At 41.5% G+C, this 24696-nt stretch overlaps 1 protein-coding gene across 1 annotated transcript; it reads left to right on the top strand.

The window, feature by feature from the left end:
- Window positions 1-214: 214 nt before the first annotated feature.
- Window positions 215-2400, top strand: LOC135636041 (transcription factor bHLH87-like). Its single transcript, XM_065147572.1, has 2 exons — window positions 215-763; window positions 944-2400. The coding sequence occupies exon 2, from the start codon at window positions 959-961 to the stop codon at window positions 2204-2206; it is 1248 nt and encodes a 415-aa protein (XP_065003644.1). The 5' UTR covers window positions 215-763; window positions 944-958; the 3' UTR covers window positions 2207-2400.
- The last annotated feature ends 22296 nt before the right edge of the window (window positions 2401-24696 follow it).

Genomic DNA, 24696 nt, shown 5'->3' with positions numbered 1-24696 from the left:
GGCTTTGTCGTCTTTTACGTGATAAGAAATACATGAAATTGAAGTCATAAACATGGAAGTATATATTCCAGATGGTCCGAATGCCACTACCAAAAGCGGAGGGATAGCGACAGTAAAACATCGAGAAGACAAGTCACATCTATTATTATTTTAAGGATACATATGATGAGCGTGGTGCTCAATCCTCACCGTTGCCAGCGATTTATAGACGACGGGAGTAAGCGGGTATAAGCCACTGGATTAAAGAGCTGCAGTCACATTTTTCCGCCGGAATGAGTTCTACTTAATCTCCTCCTCCAGAGAAGTCTCATGCGCTTCCCAGACGCCAGAATTCCATAAAATCAAGGGAACATCGCAGCCGAGTCTTTAGAAAATAGAACCTCCATACAGCTCCTTTAAAGAACCAATCTCTGCGCCTACCGTTTACTTATTTTTAAGCTTCCTTTACAGGAATTGACCACATCACAGAGAGCAGAAACCCTCCTCCTGCTTTATCTCCGCCCTTTTGGACGTGATTTGGTTTTCGTAATAGGTAGGTGATGGAATTTTGATGGCTTGTATCTTGGGACATAGCAAGTTTTCCTTTGCCAGCAGTGACTTGTGCTTTAGCTCTGCTACGTGCGCTGGATGTCTTCACGAGTGATGAATTATATCGTAGAAGTAGTGGACAGAAGAAGGTCGTGATTACTACGCTCGAGTTCCCGAGACCAACAGGGAGATCCAAGTCAGATTTTAAGCATTTTAGCAGCTGGATCTGCACGAGGTATGTATAATTCATACGCAGCATCTAGACTCGTTATTACGTAGATATCATACGTACAACAGGCTTTTTCTTTCCTCTCTTTCCTTTCAAGAAGTGCGTTTGTTTGATAGAATCAAGGCATCGAAGATATTCCAATAAATTTGTAAGAATTGGATTATAATTGATAATTGTGGTTTCTAGATCCGGAAGCACAACATGAATAACTTCGGTTGGGAGAATCCAACACCCGTCAGAAGCGAGATCTCTGTGCCGCCAAGTATATCTTGGAGCAATCACTATGACAACTTCACAGGCTCCAGTGAAGGCTACAGCACCTTTAACGAGAAGTCACAGCCCCACGAATCTCTCCTCGGCTCAAGCTTAGAGCTCCACAGGATCTTGGCACGCCAAACAAGTTCAGATCTTGATCGAATCAGTGAGTCGGTGGAAATCTCACGTCCAGCTTCGGACTCCATAAACAATAGCTTGGATCTGGAATGGTTGCAGTATCAAGAAGCGATAATGTCAGCAGTTGACTCTGTTCTCACGCGACCAGTATTAGGTAGTAGTACCCTGGGTGAGGCTGCCGCTTCTTCTAGATTTGCCCACCCGCTTACCGAGAACTTTGGAACATCTGAGGAACTCCGAGTCGTCGGCAACATCGATGGCGTTCAACATGGCATCTCGGCCACGTTTTCTCGTTGCAAAAATGTGTATAGCAAGTCTGAAAACCATGGCTCTTGTGGTCGCCATCAACCGAACCTGGACGATGTGGGTTCGCAGGGATTCTCAAAGTCAGATACTCGACGAGTCGAATCATCGAAGGCAAAGACGAATGCCAAGAGCAAATTCGAGGAGTTTGAGATTGTAAGAGAAAGCAACTACGATTGCAGTCTCCTCCGGTCAAATTCTTGTACCGAGGAAGGAGGATTTCAAATCCATTTCGCACGGGAACACAAATCCAAGGAGCCGAGGCCAGAAAAGGGGTCGGGATGGAGTTCGATCATCGACTTCGTTCGGGAAGGCAACTATGAGCCTGATACGGAGGCCATGGCGGAATTGAAGGAGATGGTCTACAAGTCTGCAGCTCAAAGACCAGTGAGGCTGAGTGTGGAGGATGCAACGAAGAAGCCAAAGAGAAAGAACGTGAGGATATCAAGTGACCCACAGACTGTCGCTGCAAGGCAGAGGAGGGAGAGGATAAGTGAGAGGCTAAGGACACTGCAAACACTGGTCCCAGGGGGCAGCAAATTGGACATTGCATCTGTGCTGGATGAGGCTGCCAACTATCTCAAGTTCCTCAAGTCACAGGTCAAGGTTCTGGAAAACGGGTCTAATCCAGCAAACACTAGTACCGCAGTATCACCATTCCCAGTGCCTCTGAACCAGGCTTTTCCCATGCAGAAGAATCTTTTTCGTCCACCCAAAACCCTAAACGCATCCAAAAAGGTGAGGCAGAATTAAGCCCTTCAGGGCCGACGGCCTCATATTAATTGTATCCGTAATTAGGCTTGGGACTTGGGCTCATGAACTCATTCTTTTCCCCTGCAGTCATCCTTTCTGTTAACAAAAGAAAGGTCCTGATTCCTGAGAACCGAAAAATGGAGAAAAGGTTAACCTTTTGATCAATCAAATGAAAACCTTCCTCCTTTTGTACATATCTTTCTTACATTTTCAAAGTCGACAATACCTTTTATCGTGCCCATAACCATTCCATTCCTTCGTCTTAAGCCTATAGTCTCTTTCTTTCGATGGCCATTCCCACCCGAACCCTAAACCAAAGTTACCATTCAGTCATGAGTACATGCTTTTCTGCACATGGTGGCATGGAAAGGACATGGACATGACTCTCTCTCTCTCTCTCTCTCTCTCTCTCTCTCTCGATGGTGTAAGGTTCACGGAGACAAGAATTAATGTCAGGGGAAGAAGTATCGGAGCTTATGTCGGTGGGCTTGTGTAATCGGCATCTTGAATTGTCAAGTTGCGATGGGCTATGTAAGCTATCTGTATCACCCACAAACCATCAAGTTTGGTTAGGCGAGGAGTGACGCAATTGATCCAACCAAATGACAATAACAAAACCTATGTTGATCTCGGAGCACTTTAAGATCAATTCAACCCGGCTCGGCTCGGCTCGGCTCATCTAAACCAATGGCTGTCAATCTCCCGAGTAGTGATCCTGCTGAAGACCTTAATACCTGTACCGGCCCTGGTAAATGAAACTACATAATAACCTCACTTTTCCTACGCTTAAGGTACTCATGCACGTGCTTAATGGACGTAGGACACGGGGTTTTGCAACTTGCTATGCTGTTGTCTTGCCTCAGGTGTAATCTGGGCCCGTTTGCAACACGATCGAGGACAGAGCCCAGCACGGGTGAGCCTTTCCTGACCCACGGCCCGGACCCAATAGCAAGCCATTTTGGTTTAGGAACACGACCAAACCGTATTCGTCTCGCGCATCGTCTCGCGCATCGTCTCGCGCATCGTCTCACGAACGGTCTCATCCTCCATCAACATTTCCTTTTAACTGACAAATTGCCCCCTCCGTCCGATAACGATCCTGCCTGTGTTCTCTCTGTCAAGGAGTGCAAAAGCTTCGGTCACAGCGGAGTCCGGGGCATCACAAGGGAAGAAGCCCACAGCCAAAGTAGCAGTCGTAGCTGGTCTAAAAATATGTCCCCAACATGAAGAAAGGTCAGAAGAAGAGAAAGCCCCATCAATATCCATAATATAATTGAAATTAAAAATATTACATTAATGAGAGAGATCCAAACTCTTCACTAACCCATTGACGGAGGGAAATGAATCATTCAATACGAATGACGTTTCACCATCGTCGGAAAGCTACTGTGGGAACTTAGACTTGCGCCTGAGCTGGCTTCCAGACCAAAAGCCCTACTATAATTCATGAAAGAAACGATAACTTTAGACACCATACAAACCGAACACCCAAGTACTAAACATAGGGAATAACTGATCCACAGAAATAGGCAGAAGATAAGACGAAGTGAAACACATCAACAGATGGCCTAAACCAGCATGTTCTCTTTTTTTAACTTACTTTTTTCTACAATATTAATACAAGATGCTTTTAGGTAGACCCGAATTTGTGACTACCATTACGTTAATACCAGATGCTCTTACATGGAAACAAATAGGAGATCTTATCGACCATGCAACAACATGACAAATCATTATGATGGTTCAACAAAAAACATTTGATATGTCAGTCACGAGTGCATATACACACGAAAAAGGGAACACAGAAATCGGCTGAAAAGTCATTTGTAAGATACAGCATGGATTCTCAACGAAAAGTCGTACCTTTGCATGAAAATGGTAAAGGCACTTGTGATTATGACGGGTAATATCAATCAGAAACCATATTGTACATACAGATTTCTTTTCTGGTGGGTGATTAGAGTAGTGCAAGAGAATAATTAAGTGGTTTGGACATGTCCACGTTTAGTTAAATGCATTTGTAAAGGATGAGAGAGGGAAGATATAAGAAAGACCTTATCACTACATGGGAGATACCTTCCTTGGATCTAAAGACTTCACATTCAAGAGAGCGAGATGGCAGAATAAGCTCCATGCCATGCAGAAGGGCAAGGACCAACAGCTGTTATTGCTAATATACTGACATGCAGACTGATTACCCAGGTGAAGGCCTTTCTATCACACAGCACAGAAAGCCAGCTAGGATCAGTTTGAAAAAAAATCAGTAGCACAAACATGGGATTAGGCAAGTGAATGTGTTCATCTTTCCCAACTGAGCATGATCCCCAGATTAATGAGTTGAAGCTTTCCTTTCGTGCGAATGTTTCTCAGGATTTGATCCTGTGACCTCAAGGTTATGAGCCTTGCAAGCTAACTTCTCTATTCCACCTTAAGAAGAAGGAACTTATGGACAAAGAAAGATTGGAGACACTCATCTACTGTTTCTGTACAAACAGTCCATTTTGTCAAGAATGGTAAAGAAGGCTCTTCTATCTCATGATCCGAAATAAAATATTCAATTTCCCAAGCCGGAAAGGTCGGAGGAAAGAATGAAATTTTACAAATTTGTTACCTGATGACTGGAGTAAGGCAATACACTAACTAAGCATATCTCATAATAATATTCTGAATAAATACCAACAGTTTTGTACGCAGCAACTCTCCATGTAGTTGCCCCCAGATAATTAAGAACTTTAGCTGTTAATATGTTGTTGGTTTTTGTAGGTAAAACCATGTAGATATCTCCATAATGTCATCATGAGTTATTATCTTGCTAAACATGGTTTAGAGAAGTTAAACCATGTTTAGCTTGCAACAGATGTTCCCATGTAGATGTCTCCAAAAAATCGTTAGGAGTTATTTTCTTGCTAAACATATGCAAGAGCAACCAAGAGAATTGGTTAAAACGAACTAAATTCAGCTTATTCATAGCACTATTCCTCCAGCATGCTGTCACGGATCGCTATCGCGCACCCACAACACCTTTGTCAACGGATTGTTTATCGCTTTTGTTTGCTTGTACATATGTTTGACAAAGTGATTTGCTTTGTTTTTGTATATTTTTGCTTGAAAACTATGAGCAAGAACAGTTTACAAGGCTGTAGAGCAATCGCTCACCAAAATGGGCAAAATTGCCCCAGAATGGCCTACTTTTCATATGCCATGGTCAATTTTCTACAGGCTATAGCATGGAGCAAAACGTCAGCAATCTCAGCACCCCAGAACCCCTAGGGTGGCACCGGCTAGATGGGGGTTTGGGGTAATGTTAGGCATTGATTGAATTCACAAGTTCGTATGTTAAACCTACGAAAACTTGCCAATGTGACTGATACCCTATCACGGACTTAGTTGGTTTTGCCTAAGTCGTGTGGCACCCTTGCATGTCCGTCCGCAAAAGTCAACCTCCTCGAAACCTCACATGGTCCCTTAGGACCTACAAAAGATTTATAAGCCTAAAATGGCCACCAAACCCAACTAAATTGGGGCTACTAAACCTTCGGCTATCCCTCTATATACTGTGTAAAACATGAACAAACCAAAGGATACGGACATACATGAGCATTATATTAAACACCCTGTTTACAGTTTTGTCCGTGACATTCTCCCCCACTAATTCATTCGACATCCTCGTCGAAGCCTTTGTCGACACTGCAACTCCTCGCCTTTGCTGAGTTTTCAATCTTCTGCTCCAACTGCAATGGGTTTATTGGCTCCCAACTACTCTCCGCTGTTGTTATTGAGTAGTCAAACTTTTGATCTGCCGTGCTGTTTCAACTCACCAATGACTCTGACTCTAGTGTGGGGATTGGATGAATTATGTTGATCCCTATTGGTTCCTACGGATCCTTCAGATGAAGAAAAAGACCAACCTTACTATGCGTCAGTCTCTCAAATGTCTCATGCTGTTTGAACTGAGTGGATGCTTGTTGGAGCTTTAACGAGCATCGCTTTGTAAACTTTTGAAGTTTTTGGGTCCTTCCTTCACAAAATTTGCCCATCGATTCTTTTTTCACTTAGTTGTCACTTCCAAGTAGGTTCGTATCACTTCCGCTTTCGATTGGCATTCTGTTGGGAAATGAAGTGGATAATCCACTCTTAGTAATACCGATCACCGATGGTGAGGATTTGATAACTATTGTCTTATATTTGGTTTTTTCGAAGGGTCTTTGAATATGTGCAGAGCTCCTCTACTAGATAGATAAGAGAATTGGGGTACTTGGTTTCGCCCATTCTCTTAAGAGTTAAGAAGACATAGGTTACTTGACTTCGCCCACCTCCTCGAGTGTTGTACTTCATGTATCGAGTTAGTTACTGGCATTCGCTTGCTCTTTGCTCACACTTCTAAAGCACTTAAAGTGTTTATACTCCTTGCGTTGAGTTAGCTATTGTGATTCACCTTTTCAATGTCATCGAACTTCTAGAATGCAGAAAGTTTTTACCCCAACTTGGAGTAAGTCTTTAATAGTTTTAGTCGCCTTTGGGATTATATCGTCTTCTCTATCAACTCTGTCGCCTACTCCACATAGTAGCAAAGGTATAGCACCGTGTACTACCTTCTTTGTTCCTTGGTCGTGCACTCTTGCATGACCCGAAGTCCTTCACTTTCGACTATCTTGATGAGAAACTCATTAACACCGGTCTTATGAAGTTCCCCCGCCTCTGCCCTTCAGCCTTGTCTCGGTACTTGGAGTTTTCCTCTACATGCTCCACCTCCTTGGCCCCTTCCACGACCAAGCGCTCTCCCTCCATGAGAGCAAGGGATCGATGACTTCACGGAAGTCCCACCTATGCGGTACCATAGCGCTGCCATGCCCATGGCCCTACTATCCGTCGCCTCACATCTGCTTCCCTTTCTTCACGATCGGTAGATATGTCTTTGTGGCACTCCTCCGAGTCCACCTCCATTCTAACTAATGCTTGGTTTTGGATAGTTAAGTCCCTCTGGACTCGTCATCGCTTCCTCGCCTTTTTCGACCCTCTACTTCAACACCTCCGTGTTCTCCAAGCAATTCCCCTTGGTCGATGGAAAGACAGATTGTAACTCCTATACATTGCCTCTGCCATTATGTTACAGGGTTTGCAACGATTTTGTTCTCCTTAGCTTCCTTGGTAGCAACGTTCACTTACTCGGTCTTGTCCTTTGACTTGCCAGGCACCCTTAAGCGAATATGAGCTCTAGAGCAGTCAAACTCTCTAACCGCTCCGATCATCCCTCTGCATGATCAAGTCCCTCCCATGGGACTCACCGGTACTTGCATTCGAACTTTTCCCTCGGTAGTACATAGCCCCCATATACTGATGACCAAGGCTTTCATCCGATGTAAAATTCGATGCACGCACGGAAGACCCACCTTTGCGACACCATGGCCTTCATTCCTTGAATCCATATCCCTTCTTATCATCATGTTGTTCATCGAAATAAAGCTCTCAGTAGCTCCCGATCATACCTTCGTATGATATAGTCCCTCACGGGACTATATTCGTGTGTATCGCATTGCCACAAATTGTTCCTGTAACATCCCTGATTAGTCCCACATTGAAAGTGTTGAATCTCGTATTTTGATGATGAAACCACTTGATATATGTTTATGATTTAATCTGCGTTTTGAGTGACGCAGGATGCTTCGATCAGGATGAGACAATTAAAGCAGGAAAATCATGTTGTGCCAAAGGAACATGTTAGAAGATTGGACGTCGGGCCGGTGGATCGGTCGACGTATTGACAGAAGGCTTCGGGCCGTGGACTCGGGCATTGGGCCAAGAAGAGCGGGTATTGTGCCAAGGATATCGGAGTTGCGGAGTCAACTGGTCGATTGGGCAATAGGCTGCAGGAAAGGACGATGCGCCGAAGAATCGGACGAAGCGTCGAGGGACCAATAACATGTCGGACAACTTGGTTAATTGCTTAGGATTAATTGTCTCGATTGAAGTTTTGTTTTAAGTGTGCAGGATTAACTACGATGGAAGAAAGACATGCATCAGGAGTTGCGCCGGAGTCAAGACAATGATCACGTTGAGAGTTCGAGAGTTCGACGGAAGTTCGGACAGTCGTTGGAGGTTCTGCGGGAACAAATCCGAGAAGTCCATGAGCTTGCCAAAGAAGCTTGTCGGAACTCGCCAAGTGGATCGTCGCAAGTCCAGGAGTTTGCCGGAAGTCCGCAGGAGCATCACCGAGGGTTCATCGGATGATCGACGAAAGTTCATCGGAAGCTCGCCGGAAGAAGCGATTGACGCACCGGAGCAAGTTGCAGTAAATGTCTTAGGGAATATCGTAGTTAGCACAATGATTAAGTTAGAAATGAGAGGTGATCCCATTAACTTAATCTTGGGGCAATTGGACCCTTGAAAAACCAAAATTGGGCCGAATGGATCAACCCATTCGGACCCTGATTTCTGCTAGGAGGTGCAACCGCCCCAACCAGGAGGTAGCACTGCATGGGCTAAGTCTCCGAGCGAGACTGGGAGGTGCAACCGCTCCAGCCAGGCGGTGGCATCGCCTGGGCTCAGTCTCCGAGCAAGACTGGGCGGTGCAACCTCCCTTGAGAGGAGGTGGCACCGCTTAGGCTCGGTCTCCGAGCACTGGCTGAGCGATGCAACTGCCTTAGTCAGGAGGTTGCACCGCCTGAGCTCAGTCTTCGAGCTCTGGCAGGAGGTGCAACCGCCCCTGACAGGAGGTGGCACCGCCCAGAGGCTCAGTCTTTGAGCTCTACCAGGCGGTGCAACCGCTCTAGTCAGGAGGTGCAACCGCCTGATCCCGGAATTCTGGGAATTGATAGTTTTGAGCTCCAAATTTGAACTGGGTTGGGGCCTATAAATACCCCACCCATTCAGCACTGAAAGCACACAACTAACACCGAAATCTTGATCTTATTATGTGATTTTTAGAGCTCAAAATTATTGTAAAGGCCAAAAGTTCTTCTCCCTCTTTTCTTCCAAGTTCTGAGCTGTAAAGAGAGGAGAGAAAATTTTGTAAGGGTTGTCTCCTAAGCCCGTCAAAAGGAGTAAAACTGTAAAAGGATGGTTGGCCTTCGCCTATTAAAGGAAGGCCTCTAGTTGATGTCGGTGACCTCGTCGGTGGAGGAAGCTAAAAGTGGAGTAGGTCAAGATTGACTGAACCACTCTAAATCTCGGTTTGCATTTACTTTGAGCATATTATCTTTACTGCAAACCTCCTCTAAAGCTTACTGCTTTCTGCGCATATACGATCGGGTTTCAAGCTTTGCACTTGCCAAATCAGCGTTTAGACGTAAATATGTTTTTTCGTATGATCATCATATTTCAGTTTGCGTTTACGTTTTGTTTTCTATCATAACTGCAAACTGCATCTCGCCTAATCAAGTGATTTACGAATCAGCATTTAGACATAAATCAGTTTCTTCGTACGAACGTTGTATTTCAGTTTGCACTTATATTCTGGTTTTCATCATAACTGCAAACTGCCTTCATAGATTGATTTTAACGTCATCTCGCTTGATCTTAAGTTGAAGTAATCTTAGAATCGGCTTTCACACCGAAATCGTTTTTATCGTTCGAACGTGTTTTATCGTTGAAAGATTTCCGCTGCACTAATTCACCCCCCCCCCCCTCTTAGTGCTCTTGATCCTAACAGATAGTGAGCAAGACTAAGATTGACTTATAAAGGTATGATGAGTGTACTACTATCAATTTCAGCTTAAGCATTTTGGTCAGTGGTTTAGACCAAACGAAGTTGATAGGCCAGTTAGCCCATCAGGCCCGAGTCATAATATTTGGTATCAGAGCATGGTCTAGGGCCTGTAGGTGTATTAGGTCCCTTGATTAACTCTAACCGATGATTATTTTTAACTTATTTTAGGAGTAATGGAGCCAATTCCAGAGATTAGTGGTCCTGTCACTCGGGGTGCTCATGGTCGCAATGCTATTGGTCTACGCACTCGGAGAGGTGTTCAAACAAATAATAACTTAGAAGCTCCACGCATCGTAGAGCAAACCCAGTCCTCCCGTACACCTGTCACTAATTATGGGCCAGCTTCTTCGACTTCGCAGAATGCCCCTCATGCCCCAACACCCATCAATGCTCAAGATGACGTACACGGAGTCCTCAATGCTATTAGAGGATACTTTGAGCGTCAGGAGGAACGAGATGAAATTCCACGGGGTAGGAATAATACTTTAGATCACTTTAAGAGATTAGGACCACCAAATTTTTAGGGCAAGCCGGATCCAATCTTTGCTGAACGTTGGATTCGTCAAGTGGAAAAGACATTCGAAGCTATTGGAAGGGAAGGCAGACACTTGGTGGACCTAAAAAAGGAGGATGTTAGAGGCAGGAGGTAATGTGGTAACTTGGGAGCAGTTTAAAGATGCATTTTATGAGCAGTTCTTTCCTGATTCAGTTCGCTTTGAGAAACAACAAGAGTTCCTTAGCATCCACCAAGGAAATAGAACCGTAATGGAATATGATCATCATTTCACTGAGTTGGCTCAGTTCTCTCCACATATTGCTTTTAATGAAAGTCAAAGAGCTCATCATTTTGAGAGGGGACTTCGATCATCAATTAGAAAGTCTGTTGCAGTATTGATTTTACCAACATATGTTGAAGTGTTAAATCGAGCTTTGGTGGTAGAGAAATTGGATAATGAATTACAACAAGCAAAGGATCGAAAGCGACCTTTTAGTGCTACACCATTTACGTATGGGGGATCACATTCCGAACCCTCAAAGAAAGGAAAAGATAAACAGTTTGGGCATCAACAAGCAGGAGCTCCTAGCAATCAAGTTGTTATAAGATGTTATTTCTGTGGGAAGACAGATCACGTTTCCACCTCATGCCCCATGGGACAACGCGTATGTTTTTATTGTCAACAACTAGGGCACATGTCAAAGGATTGCCCACGGAAGCAATATCAACGCCGAGCTCTGTTAGGATCGAGAGCACTAAGAGGGGGGGGTGAATTAGTGCAGCGGAAATCTTTCAGCGATTAAAAACGAAAGCTATGTTCGTTCGATAAAAAACTATTTTGATGCAAAAGCCGATTCTAAGATTACTTATGATTAAGTATAGTTTATGTCTAAACACAGTTTGCGTCTAAGCGTAGTTTACGCAGTTTGCGTCTAAATACAGTTTATGTCTAAATGCGGTTTGCGTCTAAATGCAGATTGCGACTAAGTACAGTTTGCATCTAAGTGCAGTTTGTGTCTTAGGCTCAGATTGCGTCTAAGCGCAGTTTGCGCAGTTTGCGTCTAAGCGCAGATTGCGTCGAAGCTCAGATTGCGTCTAAGCACAGTTTGCGTTTAAGCGCAGTTTGCGTCTTAAGCGCAGATTGCGTCTAAGCGCAGTTTGCGTCTAAACACAGTTTTACGTCAAAACGTAGATTCGGAAAGATTTGAACTTAGACACTCGTTCGTAAAAGCGCAGAAGTCAGTTTGCAGTTATAAATGGAATGTAAACGTAAACTGCAGAGAAACTTGTTTGTAAAAGCGCAGAAATCAGTTTGTAGTTATAAACAGAATCAAGACATAAACGTAAACTGCAGAGAAACTCGTTCGTAAAAGTGCAGAAATCAGTTTGTAGTTATAAACAGAATCAAGACGTAAACGTAAACTGCAATGTAGAGATCGTACGAAAACACCGATTTACGTTTGAATGCAGATTCGGAAAGAACAAAACTTAGAGACTCGTTTGTAAAAGCACAGAGGGCAGTAGCTATGTAGGAGGTTTGCAGTAATGATAAAGTGCTCAAAGTAAAAGCAAACCAGAGATTTAGAGTGGTTCGGTCAGTCTTGACCTACTCCACTTTTGGCTTCCTCCACCGACGAGGTCACCGACGTCAACTAGAGGCCTTCCTTCAATAGGCGAAGGCCAATTGCCCTTTTACAGTTTCACTCCTTTTGACGGGCTCAGGAGACAACCCTTACAGAACCTTTCTCTCCTCTCTTTACAACTCAAGACTTGAAGAACATAAAGAGGAGAACTTTTGGACTTTACACAAATTTGAGCTCTTAGAATCACAGAAAAGATCAAGAATTCGGTGTAGGTCTGTATCTTTTCAGTGCTGAATGGGTGGGGTATTTATAGGCCCCAACCTAGTTCAAATTTGAAGCTCAAAACGATCAAATCCCGGAATTCCGGGATCAGGCAGTTGCACCTCCTGACTGGGGCGGTTGCACCGCCTGGCAGAGCTCGAAGACTGAGCCTCTGGGCGGTGCTACCTCTGTCAGGGGCGGTTGCACCTCTCTGCCAGAGCTCGAAGACCGAGCTCAGGCGGTTGCACCGCCTGACTGGAGAGGTTGCACCGCCTGGCAGAGCTCGAAACTTGAGCTCTGGCGGTGCTACCTCCTGACAGAGGAGGTTGCACCGCCCAGTCTCGCTCGGAGACTGAGCCCTGGGCGGTTGCACCTCTTGGCTGGGGCGGTTGCACCGCCCAGTCTAGCTGGGAGACATAGCCTGGGCGGTGCTACCTCCCTGCCTGGGCGGTTGCACCTCCCACAGCAACCTGGGTCCGAATGGGTTGAACCATTCGACCCAATTTGAGTTCTTCAGGGGCCCAATTGCCCCAGGATTAAGCTAATGGGATCACCTCCCATTTCTAACTTAATCAAAGTGCTAACTACGATTATTTCCTAAGACATATTCTGCAGCTTGCTTCGGTGCGTCACTCGCTTCTTCCGGCGAGTTTCCGGCGAACTTCCGTCGATCATCCGATGAACCCTCGGTGATGCTCCTGCGGACTTCCGGCAAACTCCTGGACTGCGACGATCCACTTGGCAAGTTCCGACGAGCTCCTTTGGCAAGCTTCTGGACTTCTCGAATTTGTTCCCGCAGAACCTCCGACGATTGTCCGAACTTCCGTCGAGCTCTCGAACTCCCAACGTGATCATTGTCATGACTCCGGCGCAACTCCTACTGCATGTCTTACTTTCATCGTAGTTAATCCTGCACACTTATCTCAACACATACATTAGACAACAAATGACAATTGACTTCATCATCAAAATCCGAGATTCAACAATCTCCCCCTTTTTGATGATGACAATCAATTGATAATGGAGTTAACCTTAACTCCCCCTGTCTATATGCCATACTTCTCGAATTTAAAAACTTTATAAATTCAAGAGACATATTCCCATCATGATTCCTATCATAATGTATCTTTTTGAAGATGATGTCAAGGCTTGACATACATTTTCAAATTTAACAAATTTGAATGATGGTTATTGTAGCAATTCATCATATTGTAAGATATCGACATGTAAAGCTGTGAAGCAATATCTTAATATCATATGATGTACACATTTCAAATATTTTAGCAAGTGTAGCATTGCATCACATGGTAAGATATCAGTTCGTACGATGCAAATTTTTGTTTGATATCTTGATACAGAGCATATGGCAATCATATATTTCTTGGTGATGCAAGTATGGCCTAATCATAGTATCAGTGATAGCAACCATATCAACATCAGTAATAGCAACCATATCATTATCAGTGATAGCAGGTATGGCCTAATCATAACATTAGTAATAGCAACCATATCAATTCATATTTTTCTCTCCCTTTGTCATCAACAAAAAGCATGGTAGCATCATCAAAAAGCATGGTAGATGTGATTCCAGCAGGTTATCAAGCACATAAAGGAAGGCATGACACATATAATACTTTGAATATCTCTTCTCCTTGTTATGTTATAGTTCGTTGCTTGAAGGAGGAAACTCATTTTTCAAAAAGTTTTCATAAGAGTGTACAGGAAAATCCTATTTTTAGCATTCAAACCGAAAATAAGATGAACTTCTTACATGTATTCGGATATGAGTAAGCTATTGATTTTCAAAAACATTTGTCACATAATTTCCAACATGTTATTTGATCAAGTGATACCAAGGCATGTAATAGTAATCAATAACGTCCGAAAAATAATTTTAACTAGTTTAAGTATTCGGATACATCAACATTCCTAATTCTCTTCTTATGAAATCAAATTGTTCTTCACTTAGAGGTTTTGTAAAGATATCAGCTAGTTGATGTTTCATATCAATGTCATATTGCTGACTTATCAACTATATTGGTATGTCACTTTATATTTTTCAAGGCATAAGGTTTTCAAAACATTTAGTTTCAATGTAAAATCCGAGATAAACAACAAGAGATGTTTGTAAATTTGCATATGCTTACAGATCAAGGTAAAGAGTAACATATTGAGTTTACAACATACCATGTAACCATATCAAAGACAAAGTCCTTCATGATGAGTAACATAAGGAGTTTACAACATGCCATATCAAAGACAAAGTCCATGAGGAGTTTATAACAACAACGGATGATTGTGTTCATACAAGCTCATTCATGAGGTGGAAGGTTGAAGTGCCTAAATAAAGAGTCAAATTGTCGATGAATTTGCTGCAGCTCAGTTAGGATTTGATCTTGTCGAAGTTCAAGCCGTTCTTGTCTTTGTTCGAATCGGTCCATCCGAATCCCAATATCTTCGATAGATGATGTGTGAGTTTGCTCAAACGGATGTGTTTCCTCAAAGGGACAGATCGGAGGAGATTGGGTACCCCTAAAGACTGGTGTTTCCGGTTCTGGTTCAGGTTGAGGGGGGTCAGTTCTTCTTGGCATTCTAACCCAGTTACCGTTTCTATAAAAACATCTTAATCGGTGAAGTAGATTTTTATTAATTATGCTGAATCTATCTACTTTTATTACTTCTTCTTCCGATGGTATTAGAATATCATAGGCTTTCATTATTCTAGTTATTATACCACCATATGGGAGCATCATGTCTTTCTTAGATAGTTCCAACATATTTTGTTGGATAAGATAACCAAGATAGATGTCATTTCCTTTCATGATCATATACATAGTTCCTAATTCTAATTGGCTTACTTCATCATGATGATATTGTTTAGGAAGAATGATGCTAGTTAGGATGTGATGAAGTACCTTAGTGTTTAGAGGCAGTAAATGTTCATAACTTTTAGGAACAAATTTTAAGTTCGGATTGGCAAAAATTGTTTGTAGGGCTTCAACGTATGTTGTTCCAACATTTTCATCATCCCATGATCCTCTAAAGTAAAGTCCTCTACTTTTCATGGGAATGCCTATCATGTCGCAAATGAATCTATCCGTAATTGAAATATGTTGTCCTAAGAGATAGGTGGACATCCTTTCTTCTTCATCTACTAGTATGTTGTTGTAAAACAGTCTTACTAGTCTTGGATAAATGTGTTCATTAATTTGTAAGATAGGGAGTAGATCTAAGTTTGCAAACCACTGGATTGTCTCTAAGCCTCTTAGCTCACTTAAATCTACATATTTTCCCTTTTTTGACATTCCTAAGTTCAAAAGAGGAAAATTTTTCAGCATGGTATTTTGAATCGAAAAGGGTGGAATCAAAGTCTTCTACTAATCTCCTCTTTCCTTTGTCCCTTGAGGATCTTCTAGATTCCATAACTATTGCTGTTTAGAATAATAGTGATGAGCAAAAGTAAATGAATCAAGAAACAGAGTTTAAGGGCTTCTTAGAAAGTACCTTAACGAGATCTTCAAGAGAGGGATCTTCAAGAGAGGGAAGGAATGTTGATGCTTTGCTTCGAAATGAAGGGTATTTGGGATGCTAAGATGGGGGAAATGGGGATGGAGGAGGTTTAGGAGAGTAGAGGAGGGAAGGAAATGAGTTGGGGTCGGTTTCACCGCCGGCCCTAGCTTGAGTTATAAAGGAGCAGAGTTGCGGGCGGTTGCACCTCTGGCTGGAGCGGTGCAACCGCTTGCAACACGTGACAGCTGGAGGTGCTACCTCCAGCTGGGGCGGTGCCACCGCCTGGTGAACACTTGTTCTGATCTGAGAATTTTTCTGTCTTGAGGAGAGTTTTCATTCTCAGTAATCAACTTTACTTACGTAATTACGTAAGAATTTTCATTTTAAGACAGGGACTTTGGCACGATCAAGGTAGATTTTTAATGTGCACATTCTTAATGTCGTACACATGTTTGTGATAAGTCTTGCAAGTTCATGACAGAGTTAGTCATTTCATGATACGAGTTAAATTAGAAGGTTATGAAAGGATGAAATTGATGGGTTTGAAAATCCAGGGATATGTGAATTTGGGAATCATACATTTCTAATTCTTGAAAAGTTAAACAGGACTGTATCTAGGTCGCATTTGTGATTTTACCCTTGTTGTTGTTTCCGAAGGTGACATAGCCTTCGTCTATGCTAGTGAGCTTAGAGAATTAAGATGGATCTCCGGTCATATGCCTTGAGCATCCACTATCAAGGTACCATCTCTTGCTCCTAGCTTGCGATGGTGTGGGTTTCTATAAGAAAGGATGATTTTTAGGTACCCATTTGCTTTTGGGTGCCTCAAAGATAGATTTACATTGTTTATCATGTTGCATAGAGTTTATCATGGTTCCTTTAGGAACCCAAATCAATTTGTTTGGACTAATTTTCTTGAATGGACAATAATGCGTCTTGTGTCCAATTTTGCAACAAAAGTTACATTTTGCTTGGTGTTGAACATGTAAGATGGGGCCTTTTATAAAGGTGGTTGGATTTAGGTGAGGACTTCTCACAAATCCAATTCCACTTCTTTTTGGAACGTGACCCTTGTTTGTAAGGATCATGTTCAATGACTTGCTACCAACCTCGAATTTCTTCAAGGTGTCCTTAAGTAGCGAGTTTTCTTTTTGGAGAGTTTCTAGATCATGACATTTGATACATGAATTTAAACTATCATGATATTCAATTTTTAACTTATCAAAATCACAAGTAAGACTATCATACTCCTTTTTCAGCAATTTGTATTTTCTATTGATAATCTTGCATTCATCAAATAAGTCATGGAAGGCATTTAATAATTCATCGAAAGATAAATCAACATCTAATAAATTCGTTACCTCCTCTCCGATGGCCATTAAGGCGTAATGAGCAACTTGCTCGGTGTTAGACTCCTCTTCTTCAGACGCGCTCGAATCATCCTATATTGCTTTGAGCGCCTTCTTTTTTGTTGTTCTCTTTTTGGCTTGGGGACAATCACTCTTGTAGTATCCCGGCTTTTTGCACTCATAGCAAATAACTTGGTCTTTCTTGGGTTCAAGTTTACTTTTAGTGTCATTCTTAAACTTGTTTCTTTTAATGAATTTTTTAAATTTTCTTATTAGAAGTGCCAAGTCATCATCACAGTCCTCATCACTTGAGTTTTCTTTCAAGTGATCTTCCAAAGTTCTAAGTGTCATATCCTTCCTGTTCTTTGGAAGGATGTCTTCTTGCTCTTCATGAGCTTTGCAAGTCATCTCGTAGGTCATTAATGACCCAATTAGTTCTTCAAGAGGGAAGTTGTTTAGATCTTTTGGCTCTTGAATAGCAGTGACTTTAGGATCCCAACTCTTAGGAAGGGATCTTAGAATCTTATTTACGAGCTCAAAATCCGAAAAACTTTTTCCGAGTCCTTTTAGACCGTTGACAACATCCGTGAAATGGGTAAACATGTCGCCAATAGTCTCACTCGGTTTCATCTGAAAAAGTTCGAAAGAGTGTAACAAAAGATTGATTTTTGACTCTTTCACTCTACTTGTGCCTTCATGAGTCACTTCGAGTGTGTGCCAAATATCAAATGCAGTTTCACAAATCGAAACACGATTAAACTCGTTTTTATCAAGTGCGCAAAATAAGGCATTCATAGCCTTTGCATTAAGAGCGAAAGCCTTCTTCTCCGAATCGTTCCAATCGATCATTGGAAGAGAAGAGTTTGAAAAACCATTCTCGACAAGATTCCAGAGTTCAACGTCCATAGAAATAAGAAAGATCCTCATTCGGGTCTTCCAATAGGTGTAGTCCATCCCATTAAACATGGGGGGACGTGTAATGGAATGGCCCTCTTGGTTTCCGGCGTAAGCCATCTCTCTTGGGTTTTAATCCGTTTGAGAGTTAATCGGGCTCTGATACCAATTGTTAGGATCGAGAGCACTAAGAGGGGGGGGGTGAATTAGTGTAGCGGAAATCTTTCAGCGATTAAAAACGAAAGCTGCGTTCGTTTGATAAAAAACTATTTTGATGCAAAAGCCGATTCTAAGATTACTTATGATTAAGTATAGTTTACGTCTAAACACAGTTTGCGTCTAAGCGCAGTTTACGCAGTTTGTGTCTAAATGCAGTTTGTGTCTAAATGCGGTTTGCGTCTAAATGCAGATTGCGACTAAGTACAGTTTGCATCTAAGTGCAGTTTGCGTCTTAGGCTCAGATTGCGTCTAAGCGCAGATTGCGTCGAAGCTCAGATTGCGTCTAAGCGCAGTTTGCGTTTAAGCACAGTTTGCATCTTAAGCGCAGATTGCGTCTAAGCGCAGTTTGCGTCTAAACACAATTTTACGTCAAAACGTAGATTCGGAAAGATTTGAACTTAGACACTCGTTCGTAAAAGCGCAGAAGTCAGTTTGCAGTTATAAATGGAATGTAAACGTAAACTGCAGAGAAACTTGTTTGTAAAAGCGCAGAAATCAGTTTGCAGTTATAAACAGAATCAAGACATAAACATAAACTGCAGAGAAACTCGTTCGTAAAAGCGCAGAAATCAGTTTGTAGTTATAAACAGAATCAAGACGTAAACGTAAACTGCAATGTAGAGATCGTACGAAAACACCGATTTACGTCTAAATGCAGATTCGGAAAGAACAGAACTTAGAGACTCATTTGTAAAAGCGCGGAGGGCAGTAGCTATGTAGGAGGTTTGCAGTAATGATAAAGTGCTCAAAGTAAAAGCAAACCAGAGATTTAGAGTGGTTCGGTCAGTCTTGACCTACTCCACTTTTGGCTTCCTCCACCGACGAGGTCACCGACATCAACTAGAGGCCTTCCTTCAATAGGCGAAGGCCAACTGCCCTTTTATAGTTTCACTCCTTTTGACGGGCTCAGGAGACAACCCTTACAGAACCTTTCTCTCCTCTCTTTACAACTAAGAACAGAAAGAGGAGAACTTTTGGACTTTACACAAATTTGAGCTCTTAGAATCACAGAAAAGATCAAGAATTCGGTGTAGGTCTGTATCTTTTCAGTGCTGAATGGGTGGGGTATTTATAGGCCCCAACCCAGTTCAAATTTGGAGCTCAAAACGATCAAATCTCGGAATTCCGGGATCAGGCGGTTGCACCTCCTGACTGGGGCAGTTGCACCGCCTGGCAGAGCTCGAAGACTGAGCCTCTGGGCAGTGCTACCTCTGTCAGGGGCGGTTGCACCTCTCTGACAGAGCTCAGGCGGTTGTACCGCCTGACTGGAGAGGTTGCACCGCTTGGCAGAGCTCGAAACTTGAGCTCTGGCGGTGCTACCTCCTGATAGAGGAGGTTGCACCGCCCAGTCTCGCTCGGAGACTGAGCCCTGGGCGGTTGCACCTCTTGGCTGGGGCGGTTGCATCGCCCAGTCTCGTTTGGAGACATAGCCTGGGCAGTGCTACCTCCCTGCCTGGGCGGTTGCACCTCCCACAGTAACCTGGGTCCGAATGGGTTGAACCATTCGACCCAATTTGAGTTCTTCAGGGGCCCAATTGCCCCAGGATTAAGCTAATGGGATCACCTCCCATTTCTAACTTAATCAAAGTGCTAACTACGATTATTTCCTAAGACATATTCTGCAGCTTGCTTCGGTGCATCACTCGCTTCTTCCGGCGAGTTTCCGACGAACTTTCGTCGATCATCCGATGAACCCTCGGTGATGCTCCTGCGGACTTCCGACAAACTCCTGGACTGCGACGATCCACTTGGCAAGCTTCTGGACTTCTCGGATTTGTTCCCGCAGAACCTCCGACGACTGTCCGAACTTCCGTCGAGCTCTCGAACTCCCAACGTGATCATTGTCATGACTCCGGCGCAACTCCTACTGCATGTCTTACTTTCATCGTAGTTAATCCTGCACACTTATCTCAACACATACATTAGACAACAAATGACAATTGACTTCATCATCAAAATCCGAGATTCAACAAGCTCCACCCCAAACAACTGGACAACAATAACTATGACCCAGAGAGGAAGGACAGGCAAGAGTCTATGCACTGACTCATTAAGATGCTGAAGCCTCGGGATCTATTATTAAAGGTATCATCACACTCTGTGGTATGCCAGCATCTTTGCTTATTGATTTTGGTTCTACATATTCTTTTATATCACCCTATTTTGCTATGAAATTACATAAGAATCGTGAGACAATGAATAATGCATTAATGGTAGTAACACCAGTTGGAAACTCTTCGATAGTTGATCAGATATATAGAAACTGTGTTATTACTATTGAAAGTCACAATTTGCTAGTAGATCTTATTCTATTAGAATTTCAAGATTTCGACGCTATCTTGGGTATGGGCTGGCTTTCAGCATACCATGCAAGTGTTGATTATTTTCGAAGACTGTTACTTTCTCACCTCTAGATCAACCACCTTTCAAGTTCATTGGGATCCAAGAAAAGTTTCCTTCCATTATTTCAGCCTTGAGTGCTACCTAACTATTACTGAAAGGATGTCAGGGATACTTGGCCTTCATTTCTGGAGAAGAATCTAAGAAGCCAGTATTAAAGGGCATCCCTATTGTGCGGGATTTTCTAGATGTTTTTCCTGAAGATCTACTTGCACTGCCACCAAATAGACAGATTTAATTTACAATTGATCTTCTACCTGGTACTGCACCTATTTCTAAACCTCCATATAGAATGGCACCAATTGAGTTGGAGGAGTTAAAGAAACAGATCCAAGAGCTTTTGGACAAGGGTTTTATTCGACCCAGTGTATCACCTTGGGGTGCCCCTGTCCTATTTATGAAGAAGAAAGATGGATCTATGCGACTATGCATCGATTATAGACAGCTTACCCAAGTGACCATAAAGAATAAATATCCTCTTCCCCGAATAGATGACCTGTTTGATCAACTTCAAGGTACTCAGGTATACTCAAAGATTGATTTGAGATCCGGGTATCATCAACTAAAGATAAGGGAAGGAGACATACAGAAAACTGCCTTTAGAACAAGATATGGTCATTATGAATTCTTAGTAATGCCTTTTGGACTCACAAATGCACCAGTTGCCTTCATGGACCTCATGAATAGGGTGTTCCACCCTTATTTTGATAAATTTGTAATTGTGTTCATTGATGATATCCTGATCTACTCCAAAAGCATAGCAAAGCATGAACACTATCTTAAGACAATTCTGGAAGTCCTAAGACAAGAGAAACTATATGCCAAGTTAAGCAAGTACAACTTCTGGCTTAATGAAATTATGTTTCTCGGTCATGTAATTTCGAGCGCTGGCATATCTATTGACCCTCACAACATTGAAGCTGTGATAAAATGGAAGCAGCCTTCTAATGTTTCAGAGATTAGAAGCTTCTTGGGTTTGGTTGGATACTATAGAAGATTCGTAGAAGGCTTTTCAAAAATAGCAGCACCATTGACCAAGTTGACACAAAAGAACATAAAATTCATATAGGATGATAAATGTCAACAAAGTTTTCAAGAATTGAAGAAGAAATTAACCAGTGCTCCTATCTTGGTGATTCTTTCAGGGGGAGAAGGTTTTGTAGTGTATAGTGATGCCTCACTACAAGGGCTTGGTTGTGTTCTAATGCAAAACGAGAGGGTAGTTGCTTATGCATCGAGGCAATTAAAGCCTCATGAAAAGAACTATCCTACTCATGACTTAGAGCTAGCAGCTATCATTTTTGCACTGAAAATTTAGAGGCATTATCTCTATGGACAGACTTTCGAAATCTTCACAGATCATAAGAGTCTCAAATATATTTTCACACAGAAAGATTTAAATATGAGACAAAGAAGGTGGTTGGACTTTCTAAAGGATTATGATTTTAATATCAACTACCATCCTAGGAAAGCTAATGTAGTTGCTGATGCCTTAAGCAGAAATACCTACAGTCTTGTAGCCTATATGAATATTCAAAGGAATTCTATGATGACGGAGTTAGCAGACTTAAAACTTAAACTTTTATCGGAGACAAATAAAGGTTTTCTTGTGTGTTTGATGGCACAATCATTTTTGGTGAAAAAAGTTAAAGAAGGTCAAAAGGAAGATACATATCTTCAAATGATGGTTAAGGAAATAGCTCAAGGATCTAGACCTGAATTCCTCCAAGCCGAAGATGGTTCTATTACATTCCACAATCGACTTTATGTTCCCGAAAGCCATCCAGTAAAGATGCAATTATTAGAGGAAGCACATAGATCAAAATTTAATATCCATCCCGGGACTACTAAGATGTATCGAGATTTACGCCAAAACTATTGGTGGCGTGGTACGAAGAGAGATATAGCAGAGTTTGTCTCTAAATGTCTGATATGTCAACAGGTGAAGATAGAACATCGAGTACCTGCGGGAAAGTTGCAAAGGTTTTCGATTCCTGAATGGAAGTGGGAGTAAGTCACTATGGATTTTGTGACAGGATTACCCAAGACTGTGAAAGGATACGACGAAATTTGGGTAATAGTAGACAGACTTACTAAATCTGCTCACTTCCTTCCTATTAACAAGAAGTATTAATTGGATAAACTAGCAAGCTTATATATTAAGAAAATTATTTGATATCATGGGGTGCCAGTTAGCATTATCTCAGATAGAGATCCAAGATTCACCTCCAAATTTTGGGGAAGTCTACAAAAATCTTTGGGGACGCAGTTAAAGTTTAATACAGCCTTTCACCCCCAAACTGATGGTCAATCTGAAAGGACAATATAAACTCTTGAAGATCTCTTAAGAGCATGTGCTTTGGACTTTGGTGGGAGTTGGGATATGCACTTACATCTAATTGAGTTTTCTTATAATAATAGTTATCACTCTAGCATACAGATGGCTCCATTTGAAGCTCTTTATGGAAGAAAGTGCAAATCACCTGTATATTGGGATGAGGTAGGAGAACGGAAACTTTTGAGGCCTCAATTAATTCAAAAAGATGTTGATAATATTTGAATTATACGCCAAAGATTATTAACAGCTCAAAGTCGTCAGAAAAGTTATGCAGATCGAAGGCGAAGAGATCTAGAGTTCGAAGTTGGTGAGCACGTCTTCTTAAAGGTGTCGCCAACCAAGGGAGTTATGAGGTTTGGTCAAAGGGGAAAGTTAGCCCCAAGATTTATTGGCCCATTTGAGATCTTACAAAAAGTTGGGCATGTAGCATACAGATTGGCATTGCCCCCGGCTTTGGCTAGCATCCATGATGTATTCCACGTGTCAATGCTTCGAAGATATATCAGGGATCCATCACATGTCATATCTTATCAACCTCTACAACTACGAGATGATGTCACTTTTAGAGAACAACCAACCTAGATCTTGGAAAGAAAAGAACATGTTCTAAAGAACAAAATTATACTTTTGGTAAAGATTTGTTGGCAACACCATTCAGACCAAGAGGCAACATGGGAAAGAGAAGAAGATATGCGAGAGCAATATCCTCATCTATTCTATTAAGGTAAGCTAAATTTGGGGACCAAATTTCTTATAGGAGGGGAGAAATGTAATCAAATCAAATATTTAAGTTAGGAATTGATTTTATTTCCTTACTTGTTATTATAATTTAAGGAAATCTTAATCTACTTCCTTGTTTATTGATATGAATTAAGGAAACAACTATTAAGTATTCCAAATATGATGATATCATATTTGTTAGTATATTAAATGGAAATAATTTATATTAAATAAATACAAAAATTAAAATGAATTTCCCTTAATAGAGGCTCACCTCCTCCTATTTAAAGGGGAGGGATTTCTCTCTTTCGTTCCTCATCTAGTTGAGCCTAGCAGCGGGAGGAACGAGGAGTTACACCCTATTGACAAGGAGTTACACCCTGTTGACAAGAGGTAGGTTTCCCTACCTTTCTTAAATTTAAAAGTTTTAGCTTTTATTTTGATTCTTTAAACGTTGAAAGTTTTATAGTTTGAAAAATGTGTATCAATTCTTTAAATGTCAATTTTTTATATTAAAATAATCAGTTAAAGTTTTCATAATATTCTTTGACCCATGATTAAAGTTTTTATTATAGAATTAAATATGTTAAAAATGTATATGTTTTATATGATATATTTTCTGTATTACAGTTTATCTTTAATCTTATCTGGATTAAAATCTAGACTAAAATATGTTATCTAAAATCTTTTTTTGATATTCTTTGATCTGAAATTTAAAATATATTATTCTGAATGATTTAAAATATGACTAGAATATGTTGAAATTTTATGTGTTGAAAACATGATTTTTATTTGAATTTAGAAGGCTATTTCCTTGTATTAAAACATATCTCCTAGTCCCTCTTTTAATGTCTTATGATTTCTAGTCAAATTGAGAATGTTATTTCCTTATATTAAAGTTTTTCTCCTCAACTATCTTTTAATGCATTATTATATTTTTATTTATATTGTTAATGGGTATATGTTATGATATGAAATTGAATATTAATTGGAATGAAATTGCTTATAGGCCAGG

Source organism: Musa acuminata, chromosome BXJ3-4 (assembly GCF_036884655.1).
Source record: "Musa acuminata AAA Group cultivar baxijiao chromosome BXJ3-4, Cavendish_Baxijiao_AAA, whole genome shotgun sequence".
NCBI classification, from domain to species: domain Eukaryota; kingdom Viridiplantae; phylum Streptophyta; class Magnoliopsida; order Zingiberales; family Musaceae; genus Musa; species Musa acuminata.
The sequence above is the reverse complement of the archived record's forward strand: the minus strand, read 5'-3'. Positions and strand labels throughout refer to the sequence as shown.

Bases quoted from the DNA above. Each gene is read 5' to 3' on its own strand.
- LOC135636041 (XM_065147572.1), top strand. From the start codon at position 959: ATGAATAACTTCGGTTGGGAGAATCCAACACCCGTCAGAAGCGAGATC.